The sequence below is a fragment of the Stegostoma tigrinum genome, chromosome 15, assembly GCF_030684315.1.
Source record: "Stegostoma tigrinum isolate sSteTig4 chromosome 15, sSteTig4.hap1, whole genome shotgun sequence".
Taxonomy (NCBI): Eukaryota; Metazoa; Chordata; class Chondrichthyes; order Orectolobiformes; family Stegostomatidae; genus Stegostoma; species Stegostoma tigrinum.
In genome coordinates, this window is record NC_081368.1 from 72,809,695 (window position 1) to 72,825,518 (window position 15,824).

General features: G+C 42.7%; 1 protein-coding gene across 6 annotated transcripts in view; it reads right to left on the reverse strand.

Moving 5' to 3' along the window:
- The window catches only part of LOC125458709 (gamma-aminobutyric acid receptor subunit alpha-3-like), a 287,238-nt gene that overhangs the window by 160,820 nt on the left and 110,594 nt on the right, over positions 1-15,824 (reverse strand). For all 6 annotated transcript variants that reach the window (XM_059651519.1, XM_048544196.2, XM_048544197.2 and 3 more), the window contains one exon: positions 8,051-8,172. In XM_059651519.1, coding sequence (XP_059507502.1) covers positions 8,051-8,172 — 122 coding nt within the window. The remainder of the gene's footprint in view (positions 1-8,050; positions 8,173-15,824) is intronic.

Consider the following 15,824-nt stretch of genomic DNA (forward strand, 5'->3'; position numbering starts at 1 on the left):
TATCAAGGCATCATTTGACCAAGTGTCACATGAGCGAGACTTCTTCAAGAATTGAACATCAGTGAACATCTCTATCTCTAACCTTATGACGGAGAGAAAATCATTGATAAAGCAACTGAAGATGGTGTGCCTGGCACAGTGCCCAGAGGATCTCCTGCAGATATATCCTGAAGCTGAAATGGTTGACTTCCAACAAACACAATCACCTTCTTTTGCACTATGTTCCCTCTGATTGACACTGATTCCAGTTTTCCTAGGGTTACTTCTGTTATCCTCATCCAGAAAGAAAAAGAAATAAAAATGAGGATTTTATTCTGTTCATGACATGGCCTAAAGAACCCAAGTGGATTTCAATTGGTTGTGAGTCAGTTTCACACTTCTACCTCCCTCAGGGCTTGTACAAAATATCCCAGGGGTATCAGAATCCAGAACCACCTTCACATCAAACTTCACATCACCTCCACCTACACCTTTTCCACCCACTGTTGAAAATCCAGTCCAGCATCTCTGATGATACATTATGGTACACCCCTTTGACACACCATAAACTGAGCATAAGAACACAAGAACTAGGAGCAGGAGTAGGCCATTCGGCCCCTTGAGCCTCCCCCACCATTCAATAAGATCATGGCTGATCTTTTTGAGACTCAGCTACACTCACCTGCCCACTCACTATAACCCTTAATTCCTTTACTATTCAAAAACTTATCTAGCCTTGCCTTAAATACATTCAGCAAGGTAGCTTCAACCACTTCACTGGGCAGGGAATTCCACAGATTCACAACCCTTTGGGAGAAGAAGTTCCTCCTGACCTCAGTCCGACATCTGTTTCAAGTTCCTCCTGACCTCAGCCCTACATCTGCATCCCTTTATTTTGAGGCTATGCCCTCTAGCCCTAGTTTCACTTGCTAGTGGAAACAACCTCCCTGCCTCCACCTTATCTATTCCCTTCATAATCTTGTATGTTTCTATAAGATCTCCCCTCATTCTTCTGAATTCCAATGAGTATAATCCCAGCCTACTCAGTCTCTCCTCAACAACCCTCTCAACTCTGGAATCAACCAGATGCATCTCCTCTGCAACCCCTCCAGTGCTAGTATATATTTCCCTCTGTCGACTTTCAATGTCTTCTGCACACTTTACACTACCACTCGTCTTAGTGTCATCTGAGAATTTTGACACACCACACTTAGTCCCCAACTCCAAATCATCTGTGAAAATTGTAAATAATTGCAGTCCCAACACTAATTCCTGAAGCACACCACGAGCTACACACTGCCACCAGAAAAACACCAATTTACCCCTACTCTTTGCTTTCTACTGGTCAACCAATCCTCGATCTATCCCAATACATTACCTGTAATACCATGCAACTTTACCTTATGTAGCAGCCTTTGCTGCGGTACCTTGCCAAATGCCTTCTGGAAATTCAGATACACTACATCCACAGGCTACCCATTGTCCATCATGCAAGTAATGTCCTCAAAGAATTTCACCATAGAACATATAACATAGAACATAGAAACGTACGGCACAGTACAGGCCCTTCGGCCCACGATGTTGTGCCGTGGATTAATCCTAATCCAAAATTAAAATAACCTAACCTACATTCCCCTCAATTCACTGCTGTCCATGTCCATGCCCAGCAGTCACTTAAATGTCACTAATGACTCCACTTCCATGACTACCACTGGCAAAGTATTCCATGCGCTCACAACTCTCTGGGTGAAGAACCTCCCTCTGACGTCTCCTCTATACCTTCCTCTTAACACCTCAAAACTCTGACCCCTCATGGCAGTCATTCCTACCCTGGGGAAAAGTCTCTGGCTATCGACTCTATCCATGCCTCTCATTACCTCGTACACCTCGATCAGGTCACTTCTCTCCAGAGAGAAAAGTCTAAGCTCAGTCAACCTCTCCTCGTAAGACAAGCCCTCCAGTCCAGGTAGCATCCTGGTAAACCTCCTTTACATCCTCTCCAAAGACTCCACATCTTTCCTATAATAGGGCAACCAGAACTGGACACAATATTCCAAGTGTGGTCTCACCAGGGTTTTGTAGAGCTGCAGCAAAACCTCGCAGCTCTTAAACTCGATCCCCCTGTAATGAAAGCCAAAACACCATATGCTTTCTTAACAACCTTATCCACTCGGGTGGCATCTTTGAGGGAGCTATGCACTTGAACACCAAGATCCCGCTGTTCCTCCACACTGCCGAGAATCCTGCCTTTAATCCTACATTCAGCATTTAAGTTTGACCTTCCAAAATGCATCACTTCACATTTATTCAGGTTGAACTCCATCTGCCATTTCTCAACCCAGCTCTGCATACTGTCAATGTCTCGCTGAAGCCTGCAATAGCCCTCAATACTATCAATAGCACCTCCAACCTTTTTGTCATCAGCAAACATACTAACCCACCCCTCAACCTCCTCATTCAATTCATTTACAAAAACTACAAAGAGCAGAGGCCCGAGAACACAGCCCTGCGGGACACCACTCAGCACTGACCTCCAGGCAGAATACTTACCTTCTACAACCACTCTCTGCCTCCTGTCAGCCAAGCAATTTTGAATCCAGACAGCCAAACCTCCCTGTATCTCATACCTCTTGACTTTATGAATGAGCCTCCCGTGGGGAACGTTATCAAACGCCTTGCTGAAGTCCATGTACACCACATCCACTGCTCAACCCTCCTGAACCTGCCTTGTGACTTCCTCAAAGAACTCAATAAGATTTGTGAGGCATGACCTGCCCCTCACAAAGCCATGCTGACTCCCTTTAATCACGCTCTGCTTTTCCAAATAGTCATAAATCCTATCCCTCAGAATTCTTTCCAAAGCCTTGCTGACCACAGACGTAAGACTGACTGGTCTGTAATTTCCGGGGATTTCCCTATTCCCTTTCTTGAAAAGAGGAACAACATTTGCCTCCCTCCAATCTTCCAGTACGACTCCCATGGACAGTGAGGAAGCAAAGGTCTTTGCCAATGGCTTAGCAACCTCCTTTCTCGCTTCCTGGAGCAACCGAGGATAAATCTGGTCTGGTCCTTGGGACTTATCAATCTTAATGTTTGCCAAAATTTCCAGCACATCAACTTCCTCAATCTTGATCTGTTCAAGCCTGTTTCCCTGCTCCTCAAAGTTCTCATTTACGACAAGGTCCCTTAGTGAAAACCGAAGCAGAAAACTCATTTAGGGCTTCCCCTATCTGCTCAGACTCCACACACAAGTTCCCTATGCTATCCATGATCGGCCCTACCTTCTCCCTGATCATTCTCCTCTTCCTCACGTATGAGTAAAATGCCTTTGGGTTCTCCCTAATCCTTCCTGCCAAGCCTTTTTCGTGCCCCCTCCTCAGTCTACTTCTGAGCTCCTTCCGAGCAAGCCTGTAATCCTCTAAAGCTGTGCTCGACCCTTGCTTCCTCCACCTTACATAAGCTGCCTTTGTCTTTTTGACGAGAAGCAACTCTGTTCCCGCCATCAAAGGCTCCTTAATCTTACCCCTTCTTACCTGTCTCAGAGGAACAAATTTATGCATCACTTGCAACAACTGCTCCTTAAACAGTCTCCACATGTCTGCTGTGCCCTTTCTGTGGAATAATTGCTCCCAATCTGTACTTCCCAACTCCTGCCTGATAGCGTCATAGTTTCCTTTTCCCCAGTTAAATATCTTCCCCTGGTAACCGCTCCTTTCCCTTTCCATGGCTATGGTAAATGTGAGGCTGTTGTGGTCACTGTCGCCAACGTGTTCTCCCACCATGAGCTCTGACACCTGCCCTGGCTCATTGCCGAGCACCAAATCCAAAATGGCCTCCCCCCTCATCGGCCTGTCCACATACTGAGTAAGGAAACCCTCCTGAACACACCTGACAAAACGGCTCCATCCAAACCATCTGCACTAAGGAGGTTCCAATCAATATTCGGAAAGTTGAAGTCACCCATAATAACAACCCTACTACGTTTGCACTTTTCAATAATCTGCCAGCCTATGAGTTCTTCGATCTCCCAACTGCTATTTGGGGGTCTGTAGAAAATCCCCAGTGAGGTGACTGCTCCCTTGCTGTTCCTAACTTCCACCCATACTGACTCAGTCGATAAACCTTCCTTGGCAACCTTCATTTCTCTTGCTGTGATGCACTCTCTGATTAGCAAGCTACACCCCCTCCTGTTTTTCCCCTCTCCCTGTTCTTTTTAAATGTTCTAAACCCTAGAATATCTAGCAACCATTCCTGCCCCTGTGAAACCCTTGTCTCCATTATGGCTATAACATCATAGTCCCAAGTACTGATCCATGCTCTAAGTACATCATTCTTATTTCTGACACTCCTTGCGTTAAAGCAGACACATTTTAACCGAACCAAATTAGTTAAACATGACCTACCCTTCATGAACCGATGCTGGGTGATCCCCATGGGAGAATTTATATCCAGAAGCCTTGTTCTTTCTTCCTTCATGACAGATTCAAGCATTCTCCCCAAATTGAAGTTAATCTAACTGGCCTATAGTTACCTTCTTTTTGTCTACTTCCTTCTTAAAACAGTATCGTGTGCTCCTGAGATGCTGCTTGGCCTGCTGTGTTCATCCAGCTACACACTTTGTTGTTGTCACATTGGCCGTTTTCCAATCTGTGGGAATCACCCCAGAGTCCCGAGAATTTTGGCATGTAATTACTAGTGTGTTAGCTATTTCCCGCATCACCTCTTTTAAAACCCTGGGATGCATTTCATCCGGGCCAGGAGACTTATCTACCTTTAGCCACCCATCCCCCAACCCATTAGCTTGCCCAGCACTGCCTCCTTAGTGGTAATGATAGTTTCTCGGTCCTCACCTGCTATAACCTTCTTGCCGTTGGTTTTCAGCATGTTATTTGTGTCTTCCACTGTGAAGACCAACACTAAATAATTGTTTAATGCCTCAGCTATTTCCTCATTCCCAGTTATTAAATTGGCCTTCTCATCCTCCAAAGGGCCAATGTTTACCTTCGCCCCTCTTGTACGATTTACATATTTATAGAAACATTTGCTGCCTGTTTTTATATTTTGAGCTAGCTTACTCTCATAATCTATCTTACAGTTCTTTATAACTTTTTTGTGGCTTTCTTTCTCATACCACTTTTTCATTATTTATTAGTTTTGATTTTGTATTTATAAGATAATTATTCCTTAGTTTTCGCTCAATCTTTTTTTTAATAATGGAGTGACCTTTGCAATTCTTCAATGTCTATCAATCCCTTATAATCATCCTGAACACCTCAATTACATCATTTCTTAATCTTCTATATTCAATAAAATATGCAACTTATATGCAACAAATAGCAACTAGTCAATGCAACTTGTCTGCATTATGTAATCTTCTCAATCTGGGTATCTATTCTCTCAATCTATTCTAAAAAGCCATTACATCCTCCCTAAGGTGCTCAGAACTGGGCTGAATTTTCCACATAGGGTTTAACCAGGTTTTTCTATAAGTCTTAATTACTTTATATGCTCCCACCCACGTTACTTACAGTGTCATCTAAGCATTGTTCAAAAAGACATGTTGTCAAAACTTTTTTTATCTTGATCTGGTCAGGACAATTCACAAGAATACCAAGAAAAAGGAAAGTAAATATTTATACTGTATGCAAGGATAATGCTGTTCGATTGGCAAGTGGGAGGGCCCGAGCCATTTGTTCGTCAAACTTGAAACAGGGCACATCAAAACTATTCTGCAGAATAATGTCTACTCTGATCAGATCACTGCACATCATGCAAACACCTCAGCAGGCCTAAGGCAATCGCTTTCAGTCCTGAAATGTATCAAGACTACCTCAGCGCAACCTGGAAGCATTATGTATCTTAACAGTTCATGAAGCTAGCTGTTTCATACAACTACAGTGCAGAATTGACAAGAGTGGTGTTTGCCATTAATACGATGCTGATGTCAAACCAAAAATTCATTCATATGGTCAATAAATTCAGTGATCAGTGTGACATCAGGAATGTAGGGGAAATAGCCCAAAGACTGAGAGAATGTATCAAACAGCATATCCCTTTGGTCACTTGCAACAAACAAGTTGCTGACATAACCAACCAGCATGCACTTGCAACACTCGCAACACGGTGCCCAAGATTTGATGCAATTCTGCAATTGGACAATACTTGTGGGATAATCCCAAAGTTTGTGAAAAATTCCACTGAGAAGCAGTTTAGGATTGTTAGTTTTGCTCACAGTATGGCGCACTTGTGTGAACTGGAAGCTACATTATTAATACACAGAATCCTGTTCTTCTGAGACAAAAATAGCATGAACACATAGTGTACCTGATTCAAATCAACAAAATAAGTCACTGTCTTCACTGGTTCATTTCTCAGCACAATGGTTTGACCAATCAGGGTCAACTTGCCTGGTTTACAATCATTACTAAACCTGGTAGTTAACTGTCACTTGTCATCTGTTGCATTCTCTTTGACAATGCCTCTACTAATCAGTGGCCAGTTGTTAACCAATCAGCACTCTCCTCAAATGGAGTATGATCGTCATTTTCCCCCTAAAATTGTTATTTTTTCCAAGTTGTTCTGATGAGAATAAAAACAAAAAGAACTGACAGAATGACCCTTTTGTTCAGCACTGCTTAAACTTTATACCTTCAAGAATCATTTAACTTAGTCAATTTATACCATTTGGAATATATCACTCCATTTTCTTTCTTCCTAGACACTTATAAATTTAGTGAAAGCTAATACTTTGGGCAGGTCCCAAGGGCAAAGCAAGACACTGCTCATATACTGTTACTTAGATCACGCGGTTTGTATTTGTTAACACGTGCTGTTTCCCACCTCTCCATCAATTCCCTCCGTGTCTATATAATTAATACCAATAAATATTTCCTTGTCTACCTATAATTCTATTAAGTTCAACAATGTCAGTTAGACCCAACCTAACAACAGTAAATGAACACTTCTCACTGATCAGTTCACCTTAATGCTGTGACACCATGTACCAAGTAACAGATTCTAGTGCATTCCCCATAAGTGACATTAGATTTGTAGTCCACTCATTGCCTGGCGTCTTTCTCATATCATTTCTAAACAATGTGGTAACATTTGCAATTTTTCAAACTAATAATTCAAGATCATAACATGTGGCCCTTTGCTTCGCTCTGAATCCAGCTGGGAAGAAAGCTGGAGCTTTAGTTCAGTGAAAGATTGCATTTCCAACAGTGCAGCACACTATGCCACAGCACATGCATTCAAAGATAGAGTTGGTACCTCTGTTTGCCATACCTTAAAATATCTCAGCAACTACCTCTTTCTATTTCACTTTCCCAACTTTGGTTCAACCTCACCCACACTCCTATGATCCGTCGGCACATCTAACTCCCTGCGAACCTTCAGCACCCCTCAGCACTTTTTACCCCTCACAATCCTGCAGCACCACTCAGAACATCTGAACCATGAGACCCCTCAGCACATCTGACCTGACAAGAACCCATCAGCATATCTGACACCCCCATGAGCCCTCAACACATCTGACAACCACATGACCCTGCAGCACGTCTGGCCCTGTGAACCATCAGGACATCACGCACCAGGAGCTTTGATCTCATGAGTTAACCGTACCTGCTCCTTTCAGCCCATCACCAACCTCTGTCTCCAAGCATGTATTTAAACCACGGGTGTGTGCTTTTTTCAAGACATTTCTGGAATGTAGTTCGTACAAGCAGCAGCATCATCGAGGGCCCTTCACTAATTGCCCTTGATGAGTAATGATGATGGGCTTTTTAAACTGCTGCAGGCCAAACAGTAATTTCTAAGGACACGCATATTCACTACTCTTCAATGGACTTTGCTGGAAGTATGACTCCTCATTAGTTGAAAACATTCTATCTGATCTCTTTTACTTCCTAACTTTATCTTTCAACTTTGTCTTCTGGGTTTTGAACACTTCACCACTCTGAACAATTTGAATCTTATTAAGCAGCCTATGGGACAGAAAGTCAAATTGTACATCAGATTATGTGAATATTTCTAAACTAGCCAAGCGCTAAAAATAAAATGGTGGTCTTACCTCCAAGACCAGGCCGCAGCCTATTGTCATACCCATCCAAAAGGCGATCCAGGATCCGGGTGAAGATGGTAATGTTGTCCTTCCCCTCTGTTGGTGCTGGTCGAGCATGTTTCTTCGAAAATCTATGAACAAAAGTAAGATATAACAATTGTTCCCAAATATTTTTTGAAATTTTGACAAAAGATGCTGACAAAGGAATAGGAAGAAGCCATTCCACTCCTTAACGTTGTGTCATCATTTACTTGTAAACTTAAGAGCTCAAACAGCAGAAGTTGACCATTCAGCCTATCGAGTCTGATCCACTATTCAATGAGATCATGGCTGATCTGATAATCTTCATCCCCACTTTTCTGCCTTTTTGTCATAACCCTTGATTCCCTTCCTGATTAAAAATCTCTCTATCTTAGCCTTAAATAATAACTTACTGATCTTGCTTCAACAGTGGTCAATGGTGAAGAATTCCATAAATTCACTACCCTCTCTCAGAAGAATCATAGAATTCCCTACAGGGTGAAAACAGGCTCCGTAGCCTAACAAGCCCACACTGGCCCACAGTGCATACCACCCAGACCCATCCCCTTATAACCCACCTATGCTACATATCCCTGAACACTACGGACAATTTGACATGGCTAATTCACCTAGCCTGCACATTTTTGGCCTGTGGGAGGAAACCAGAGTACCCAGAGGAAACCCACACAGACATGGGGAGAATGTGCAAACTCCACACAGACCATTGCCCAAGGGTGGAATTGAACCCAGGTCCCTGGTGCTGTGAGGCAGCAGTGCTAACCACTGAACCACAGTGCCACCCTTCCTTCTTCCCTCTTTAATGTGCAAGCCCTTATTCTGAGATTATACTCTCTGGTCCTAGATTGTCCCATAAGGGAAAACTCATGTTTGCTGAGTATCTGACCTTCATTTACCTAGTTCTGCTCCAAACTTTATCTAAGGTATATCTAGCAGTCTCAGTGTTGGGTAATAACCCATAGCATCCATGGAACCTTGGTGATACAGGTGGGAGAGGTCATGGGCAGGTACAGCAAAAGTTCCAGACAACTGCTCTCCTTTGATTATCATTGTTCTCCTGGACCGCCCTAACTCTAACTTTAGAACGTGATCTTAATGATAGGAAAGTATTAAATGGCACAAACCTACCCTGGGACCCGGTCAAATAATATCTTTATTTTAAAATTCTCCTCCTTGTTTCCACAGCCCTCATGGCTTTGACCTTCCCTACCACTGTAATCACCTCCAACTCTCCAAGATCTCTTCCTCTAATTCTCCTGCATGTTCTGAATTATATCTGCTCCAATGTCTGGTTGTGGTCAACTGCCTAGGCCATAGGTTCTGGAATTGTCTTTTTACTCCTCTTCACATCTCTATCTTTCTTTCTTCATTTCAGATGTTGAAAATATCTCTTTGACTGTGCTTTCTATCATACCCTATAATGAAACATCCTAAGGAAGTTTACAGGACTATTATGTTGAAAGCACAACGCATACTTAAGTTGCTATTGCTGTTGCTGCTGTTGTTGAAATTTCAATATTAATCACTGAAAAGGGTACTGACGAACCCTGAGGAACTGCTCTGCTTCCAATAAAGTAGCCCTTAATCATGCCTAAAGGAATGGATCATTCACTGTTTTTACATAATCGACCACAACAAGCAATGTTCTCTATTTAACTGTTACGAACCAGTCTCAGTCTAAATAGCACACAGAATTACCCAGAATATAAATGTGTACAATGGACAATCCAACATGGTTCTGTTCCAAAAAGTAAGTTGGTGAACCATTGTACTAATCTTTTCTATTTATTTACATGATTACTCATTATAGCATACTGCTACTTAGACAGCAGTTTCAATTTTAATTTTAATTTGTGCCTATTGATACGGGCTTAAGCCAGTTCCTACTTCATGGTGACCACCTACTTAATTAACAGACAAGTAATGATTCGGTGCTCGAATTCACATTCCACTTGGGCTTACTCAATCTTTCTTCATCTAAATCTACCATTGAAACTCAAGATCTTTTTCCCTTATTTGCTTATCTAGCTGCTCCTTCAAACCTATGTCTACAGTTTGCCGTAAAGACTCCTCTGTCCACTCTCTGGCTGAGGGAATTTTGTCCAAGTTCAGTGCTCCATTTTTCTGGTGACTATCCCAGATGGCAGTTTTCTACTTTTGCTGTACCCAAAGAAAGGAAACTTTACAGTTCTGTTACCATCCTTGCAGGTTTTTTTTGTGTGTTATCCAAAGCTCTATACCTGTGTGGTAACACAGCAACTAGGATCTATAAAAGAACTTGAAACATTGTCGATGCAATGATCCCAGCTCACGGCACAGCCGGACAAATCAGATCCCAGAAAGGAGAGAGGGTGTAGGCCCGAAATGTCAGCTTTTGTGCTCCTAAGAAGCTGCTTGGCCTGTGTTCATCCAGCTCCACATTTTGTTATCTCAGATCCCAGAAAGGACTCCAGTTTAATAAGTCATATGTAGGAAGTAATAAGGGAGTACTGCGCTGTCAAAAAATGAGGACAGTAGGAATGCGACATTGTCAGCATTGATAACATGCCACACTGGTGAACAGTTGGTGCTGAGGGCACGCTGCACCAGCAGAGGATCAGTATTGACTGAGTGCTGCAGTTTCAGGATGCTGTGTTTTCTTTCAGATGATAAACTGACAACCCAGCCTGGCCTGGCCTATGTGTGATCCTAGAACCACCACTATATTAGGGACATTTAAACAATCCTTGGATAAGCATATGGATAATGATGGGATAGTGTGGCGGGGAGCTTAGATTAGTTCACAGGTCGGCGCAACATCGAGGGCTGAAGGGCCTGTTCTGTGCTGTATTGTTCTATGTTCTATGTTCTATATGATTGCCTACCCTCTGAAATGGACTAGCAACCTAATTAGTTCTATCAAATTGTTACAAAATCTGAACAACACAATAAAACTGACTACCCGACAAAAAATTACAGTAAACTCAGCACTATGAACCTACATTGTCCTGGTGACTGATATTAGGTGGCTGGTGCCAAAACTGGGAAAGCTGTCTCACAGGCTAGTCAAGGAACAGCCTCTATCATTCTTAGAATCATACCTTAAAGGCAATGTCCCAGACACCACCATCCCAGAATATGTCCTGTCCCATTGGCAGGACAGATCCAGCTGAGGTGAAAGCACTGTGGTATTCAGTCCGGAGGCAGTTGCCTGAGATTACTCAAGCTTGACTCTGGACCTTGTGGAATCTCTTGACATCGGATCAAACATAGACCCAAGAATCACCTGCAGGTTATCATGTGCTTTCCTCCACGATACCTCAAATGATGAATCCCAAAGAGATTACAACACAGTCCTTGTGGAGGTGAAGTTCCACTTTCTAATTGATAATATCCTTCACTGTGTAATTGTACTAATATTGAACATAGAACATAGAACATTACAGCACAGTACAGGCCCTTCGGCCCTTGATGTTGTGCCGACCTGTCATACCGATCTCAAGCCCATCTAACCTACACTATTCCATGTACGTCCATATGCTTATCCAATGACGACTTAAGTGTACCTAAAGTTGGCGAATCTACTACCGTTGCAGGCAAAGCGTTCCATTCCCTTACTACTCTCTGAGTAAAGAAACTACCTCTGACATCTGTCCTATATCTTTCACCCCTCAATTTAAAGCTATGCCCCCTCATGCTCGCCATCACCATCCGAGGAAAAAGGCTCTCCCTATACACCCTGTCTAACCCTCGGATTATTTTATACGTTTCAATTAAGTCACCTCTCAACCTTCTTCTCTCTAACGAAAACAGCCTCAAGTCCCTTAGCCTTTCCTCGTAAGACCTTCCCTCCATACCAGGCAACATCCTAGTAAATCTCCTCTGCACTCTTTCCAAAGCTTCCACATCCTTCTTATAATGCGGTGACCAGAACTGTACGCAATACTCCAAGTGCGGCGCACCAGAGTTTTGTACAGCTGCAGCATGACCTCTTGGTTCAGGAACTCGATCCCTCTATGAATAAAAACTAAAACACTGTATGCCTTCTTAACAGCCCTGTCAACCTGGGTGGCAACTTTCAAGGATCTGTGCACATGGACACCGAGATCTCTCTGCTCATCTACACTACCAAGAATCTTACCATTAGCACAGTACTTTGCCTTCCGGTTACTCCTACCAAAGTGCATCACCTCACACTTGTCCACATTAAACTCCATTTGCCACCTCTCAGCCCACATATTAAATACTCCAAAATTGGGTATCAATGAGGTGCTGCAGTTCATCAGCAGAAGAATCATACTCGAGAACAATGTGCAGCCTCATGGCCCGACAAATCCTTCACGCAACTTTTACCATCAAACCAGGGTATCAAACCTGCTTCATTGGAGAATTCCAGACAGCATGCCGGGAAGAGCACCAATGGTGTCACAACCTGCTGAAGCTACCATGCATGAATACTTGCATGCGAGACAGGGTAAACAACATATAATAGACAGAACTAAGCAATTCCACGACCAATGGATCAGAGCTAATCTTTGCAGTCCTACCACATCCTGTCATGAATGGCCTTGGATAATTAAACTGAAGGAGGACATTCCACAAATATCTATACATTCAACTATTAAGACCCTAGCACATCAGTGCAAAAGATAAGGCTGAGCCGGCAAAGTGCGAAATCGATGATCCATCTCAGGATCCTTCAAAGGTCCCCAGCATCATTGGTGTTAATATTCTGCAAATTCAACATACTCCATGTTGGATACACTCTAAAGGCTATGGGCCTTAGTAATATTGCAGCAATAGCACTGAAGATTTGTAGCCCAGAACGGGCTGCAACTCCAACCAAGCTTTTCCAATACATTTACAACATTGACACCTCTGAAAATTTAGAAAATTGCCAGGTATGTCCTGTACATAAAAACGGGAAAAATCCAATGCAACTTCATCAGTCCCCTCTTGGTCATCAGTAAAAGTCAAGAAAGGGGTCATTGGGATAAAGGAGCCCAAGCAAAAGTGGAATCAATCAGTGTCAAGAGGCAATCTCCGTGCCGTTTGGAGTCATACTTGGCACATAGAAAGATGACTATGACTGCAGGTCAGTTATCTCATCTCCAAGACTTCACCGCAAGAGTTTTTCAGGGTAGTATCCTATGCCCAACCAACTTCAGCTGCTTCATCAATGACCATCCCCCCCCATCATAAAGTCAGAAGTGGGGATGTTTGCTAATGATACCCAGTTTTCAGTACCATTTGTGACTCCTCAGATACTGATATAGCCCATATACAAAAGCAGCAAGATCTGGACAATACCCAAGTTTGGGCCATAAGTGGCAAGCGACATTTGTGCCACATAAATGCCATGCATTGACCATATGCAAAAGTCATTTTCTAACTACCACTCACTGGTATTTAATGGCATGACCATCACCGAATTGTCCACTATTGAAATCCGAGGGATTATGATTGACTGTGAAATAAAATGAACCATTTGTGTTGAACCTCAGGAGATGGGAGAGATATTAAATGAATGTTTGCATCAGTTTTTTACTGTGGACAAAGAAATGGAGGCTTCAGAACTCAGGGAAATAAATATAAATGTTTTGAAAACAATTCACATTACAGAAGAGGAAGTGCTTAGCCTGGGATGATCTATATCAATGACTTGGATAAGAGAGAATGAAAGTACATTTACTACATTTTCCAATGATACAAAGATAGGCTGGAAAGTAAATGTTCATGAGGATATTTGACAAATGAGCTCCTAAAGTAGATCCAATAGAAGTCTCAATTTCATGTTGGTTTCTGAACTGATGACCTCCCTATTGATCTTGTTTATCAACATGTTTTCTTTTAGATCTTGCTTTAGCTCAGAGACTTTGTCAGCTGTTTCGCATAACCTTACGCTTTTATTTCTGACAATTTTTCATCATGTTTTTGCTTAAACTAGGCACGAAGTTTGCTTTCAATTTCTGTCCCTCCCACTTGCAAAATGATTCATCCGTTCTGCGCAGAGTTTGAAGGAAGTCATCATTGCCCTGACTAGCAGGAAAACAAATAATAAAGCTGATCACCTCACAGCCTTTTTTTTTGATTGTGGGTTGTGGTTGTTTTAAGTATTTACCGTCCGTTCCTAAAATCTCTGGAGAAGGTGCTGTGTTGAGCTTTAGTCTTGAACTGCTGTTATCCATTCGAAGAAAGTACTCTTGCAGCAATGATTAGGCAGTAACTTTGACTCAGCAATGAGGAAGGCTTGGTGAAGGTGTGTGGCACAGAGACACACTGGAAGCTGGGGGGTTTCCTATGTCTCTGCTGCCTTTGTCCTTCTAGATGCTATTGAAGAAAGCTTGGCTAGTTACTAGTGGTGTACCGCAAGGGTCGGTGTTGGGTCCATTGCTGTTTGTCATTTTTATAAATGACTTGGATGAGGGCATAGAAGGATGGGTTAGTAAATTTGCAGATGACCCTAAGGTCAGTGGAGTTGTGGAAAGTGGCGAAGGATGCTGTAGGTTCTGAGAGATATAGATAAGCCGCAGAGCTGGGCTGAGAGGTGGCAAATGGAGTTTAATGCAGACAAGTGTGAGGTGATGCACTTTGGTAGGAGTAACTGGAAGGCAAAGTACACAGCTAATGGTAAGATTCTTAGCAGTGTAGATGAGCAGAGAGATCTCGGTGTCCTGTACACAGATCCTTGAAAGTTGCCACCCAGGTTGACAGGGCTGTTAAGAAGGCATACAGTGTTTTAGCTTTTATTAATAGAGGGATCGAGTTCCGGAATCAAGCGGTTATGGTGAAGCTGTACAAAACTCTGGTGCGGCCGCACTTGGAGTATTGTGTACAGTTCTGGTCACCACATTATAAAAAGGATGTGGAAGCTTTGGAAAGGGTGCAGAGGAAATTTAGTAGGATGTTGCCTGGTATGGAGGGAAGGTCTTACGAGGAAAGGCTGAGCGACTTGAGGCTGTTTTCATTACAGAGAGGAAGGTTGAGAGGTGACTTATTTGAAACATATAAAATAATCAGAGGGTTAGATAGGGTGGATAGGGAGAGCCTTTTTCCTAGGATCGTGACGGCGAGCATGAGGGGGCATAGCTTTAAATCGAGGGGTGAAAGATATAGGACAGATGTCAGAGGTAGTTTCTTTACTCAGAGAGTAGTAAGGGAATGGAACGCTTTGCCTGCAACGGTAGTAGATTCGCCAACTTTAGGTACATTTAAGTCGTCATTGGACAAGCATATAGACGTACATGGAATAGTGTAGGTTAGATGGGCTTGAGATCGGTATGACAGGTCGGCACAACATCGAGGGCCGAAGGGCCTGTACTGTGCTGTAATGATCTATATTTCTATGTTTCTATGCTAGAGGTTTTTTTTTGTTTTGTCTAATTTATAACCACACGTGAGATGCTGGGGGACTGGATAGTGGCTAATGTTATGCCTTTATTTGAGAAAGGCTGTAAGGAAAAACCTGGTAACTATAGACCTGTGAGTCTGACATCAGTGGTGGGTAAGTTGTTGGAAGTGATTCTGAAAGGTAGGATTTATATGTATTTAGAGAGTCACAGAATAATTAGGGATCCTTAGCGGGGTTTTGTGCAAAGGAAATAGTGTCTGAAGAACTTGATTGATTTTTTTGAGGAATTAACAAACAAAAATTGATGCTGGCAATGCTGTAGATTTTGTTTGCTTTCATTGTAAGTCTTTGATAAGGTTTCGCACAGTAGGCTAATGAGTAAAGTTAGATCACATGGGATTGAGGATGAGCTTG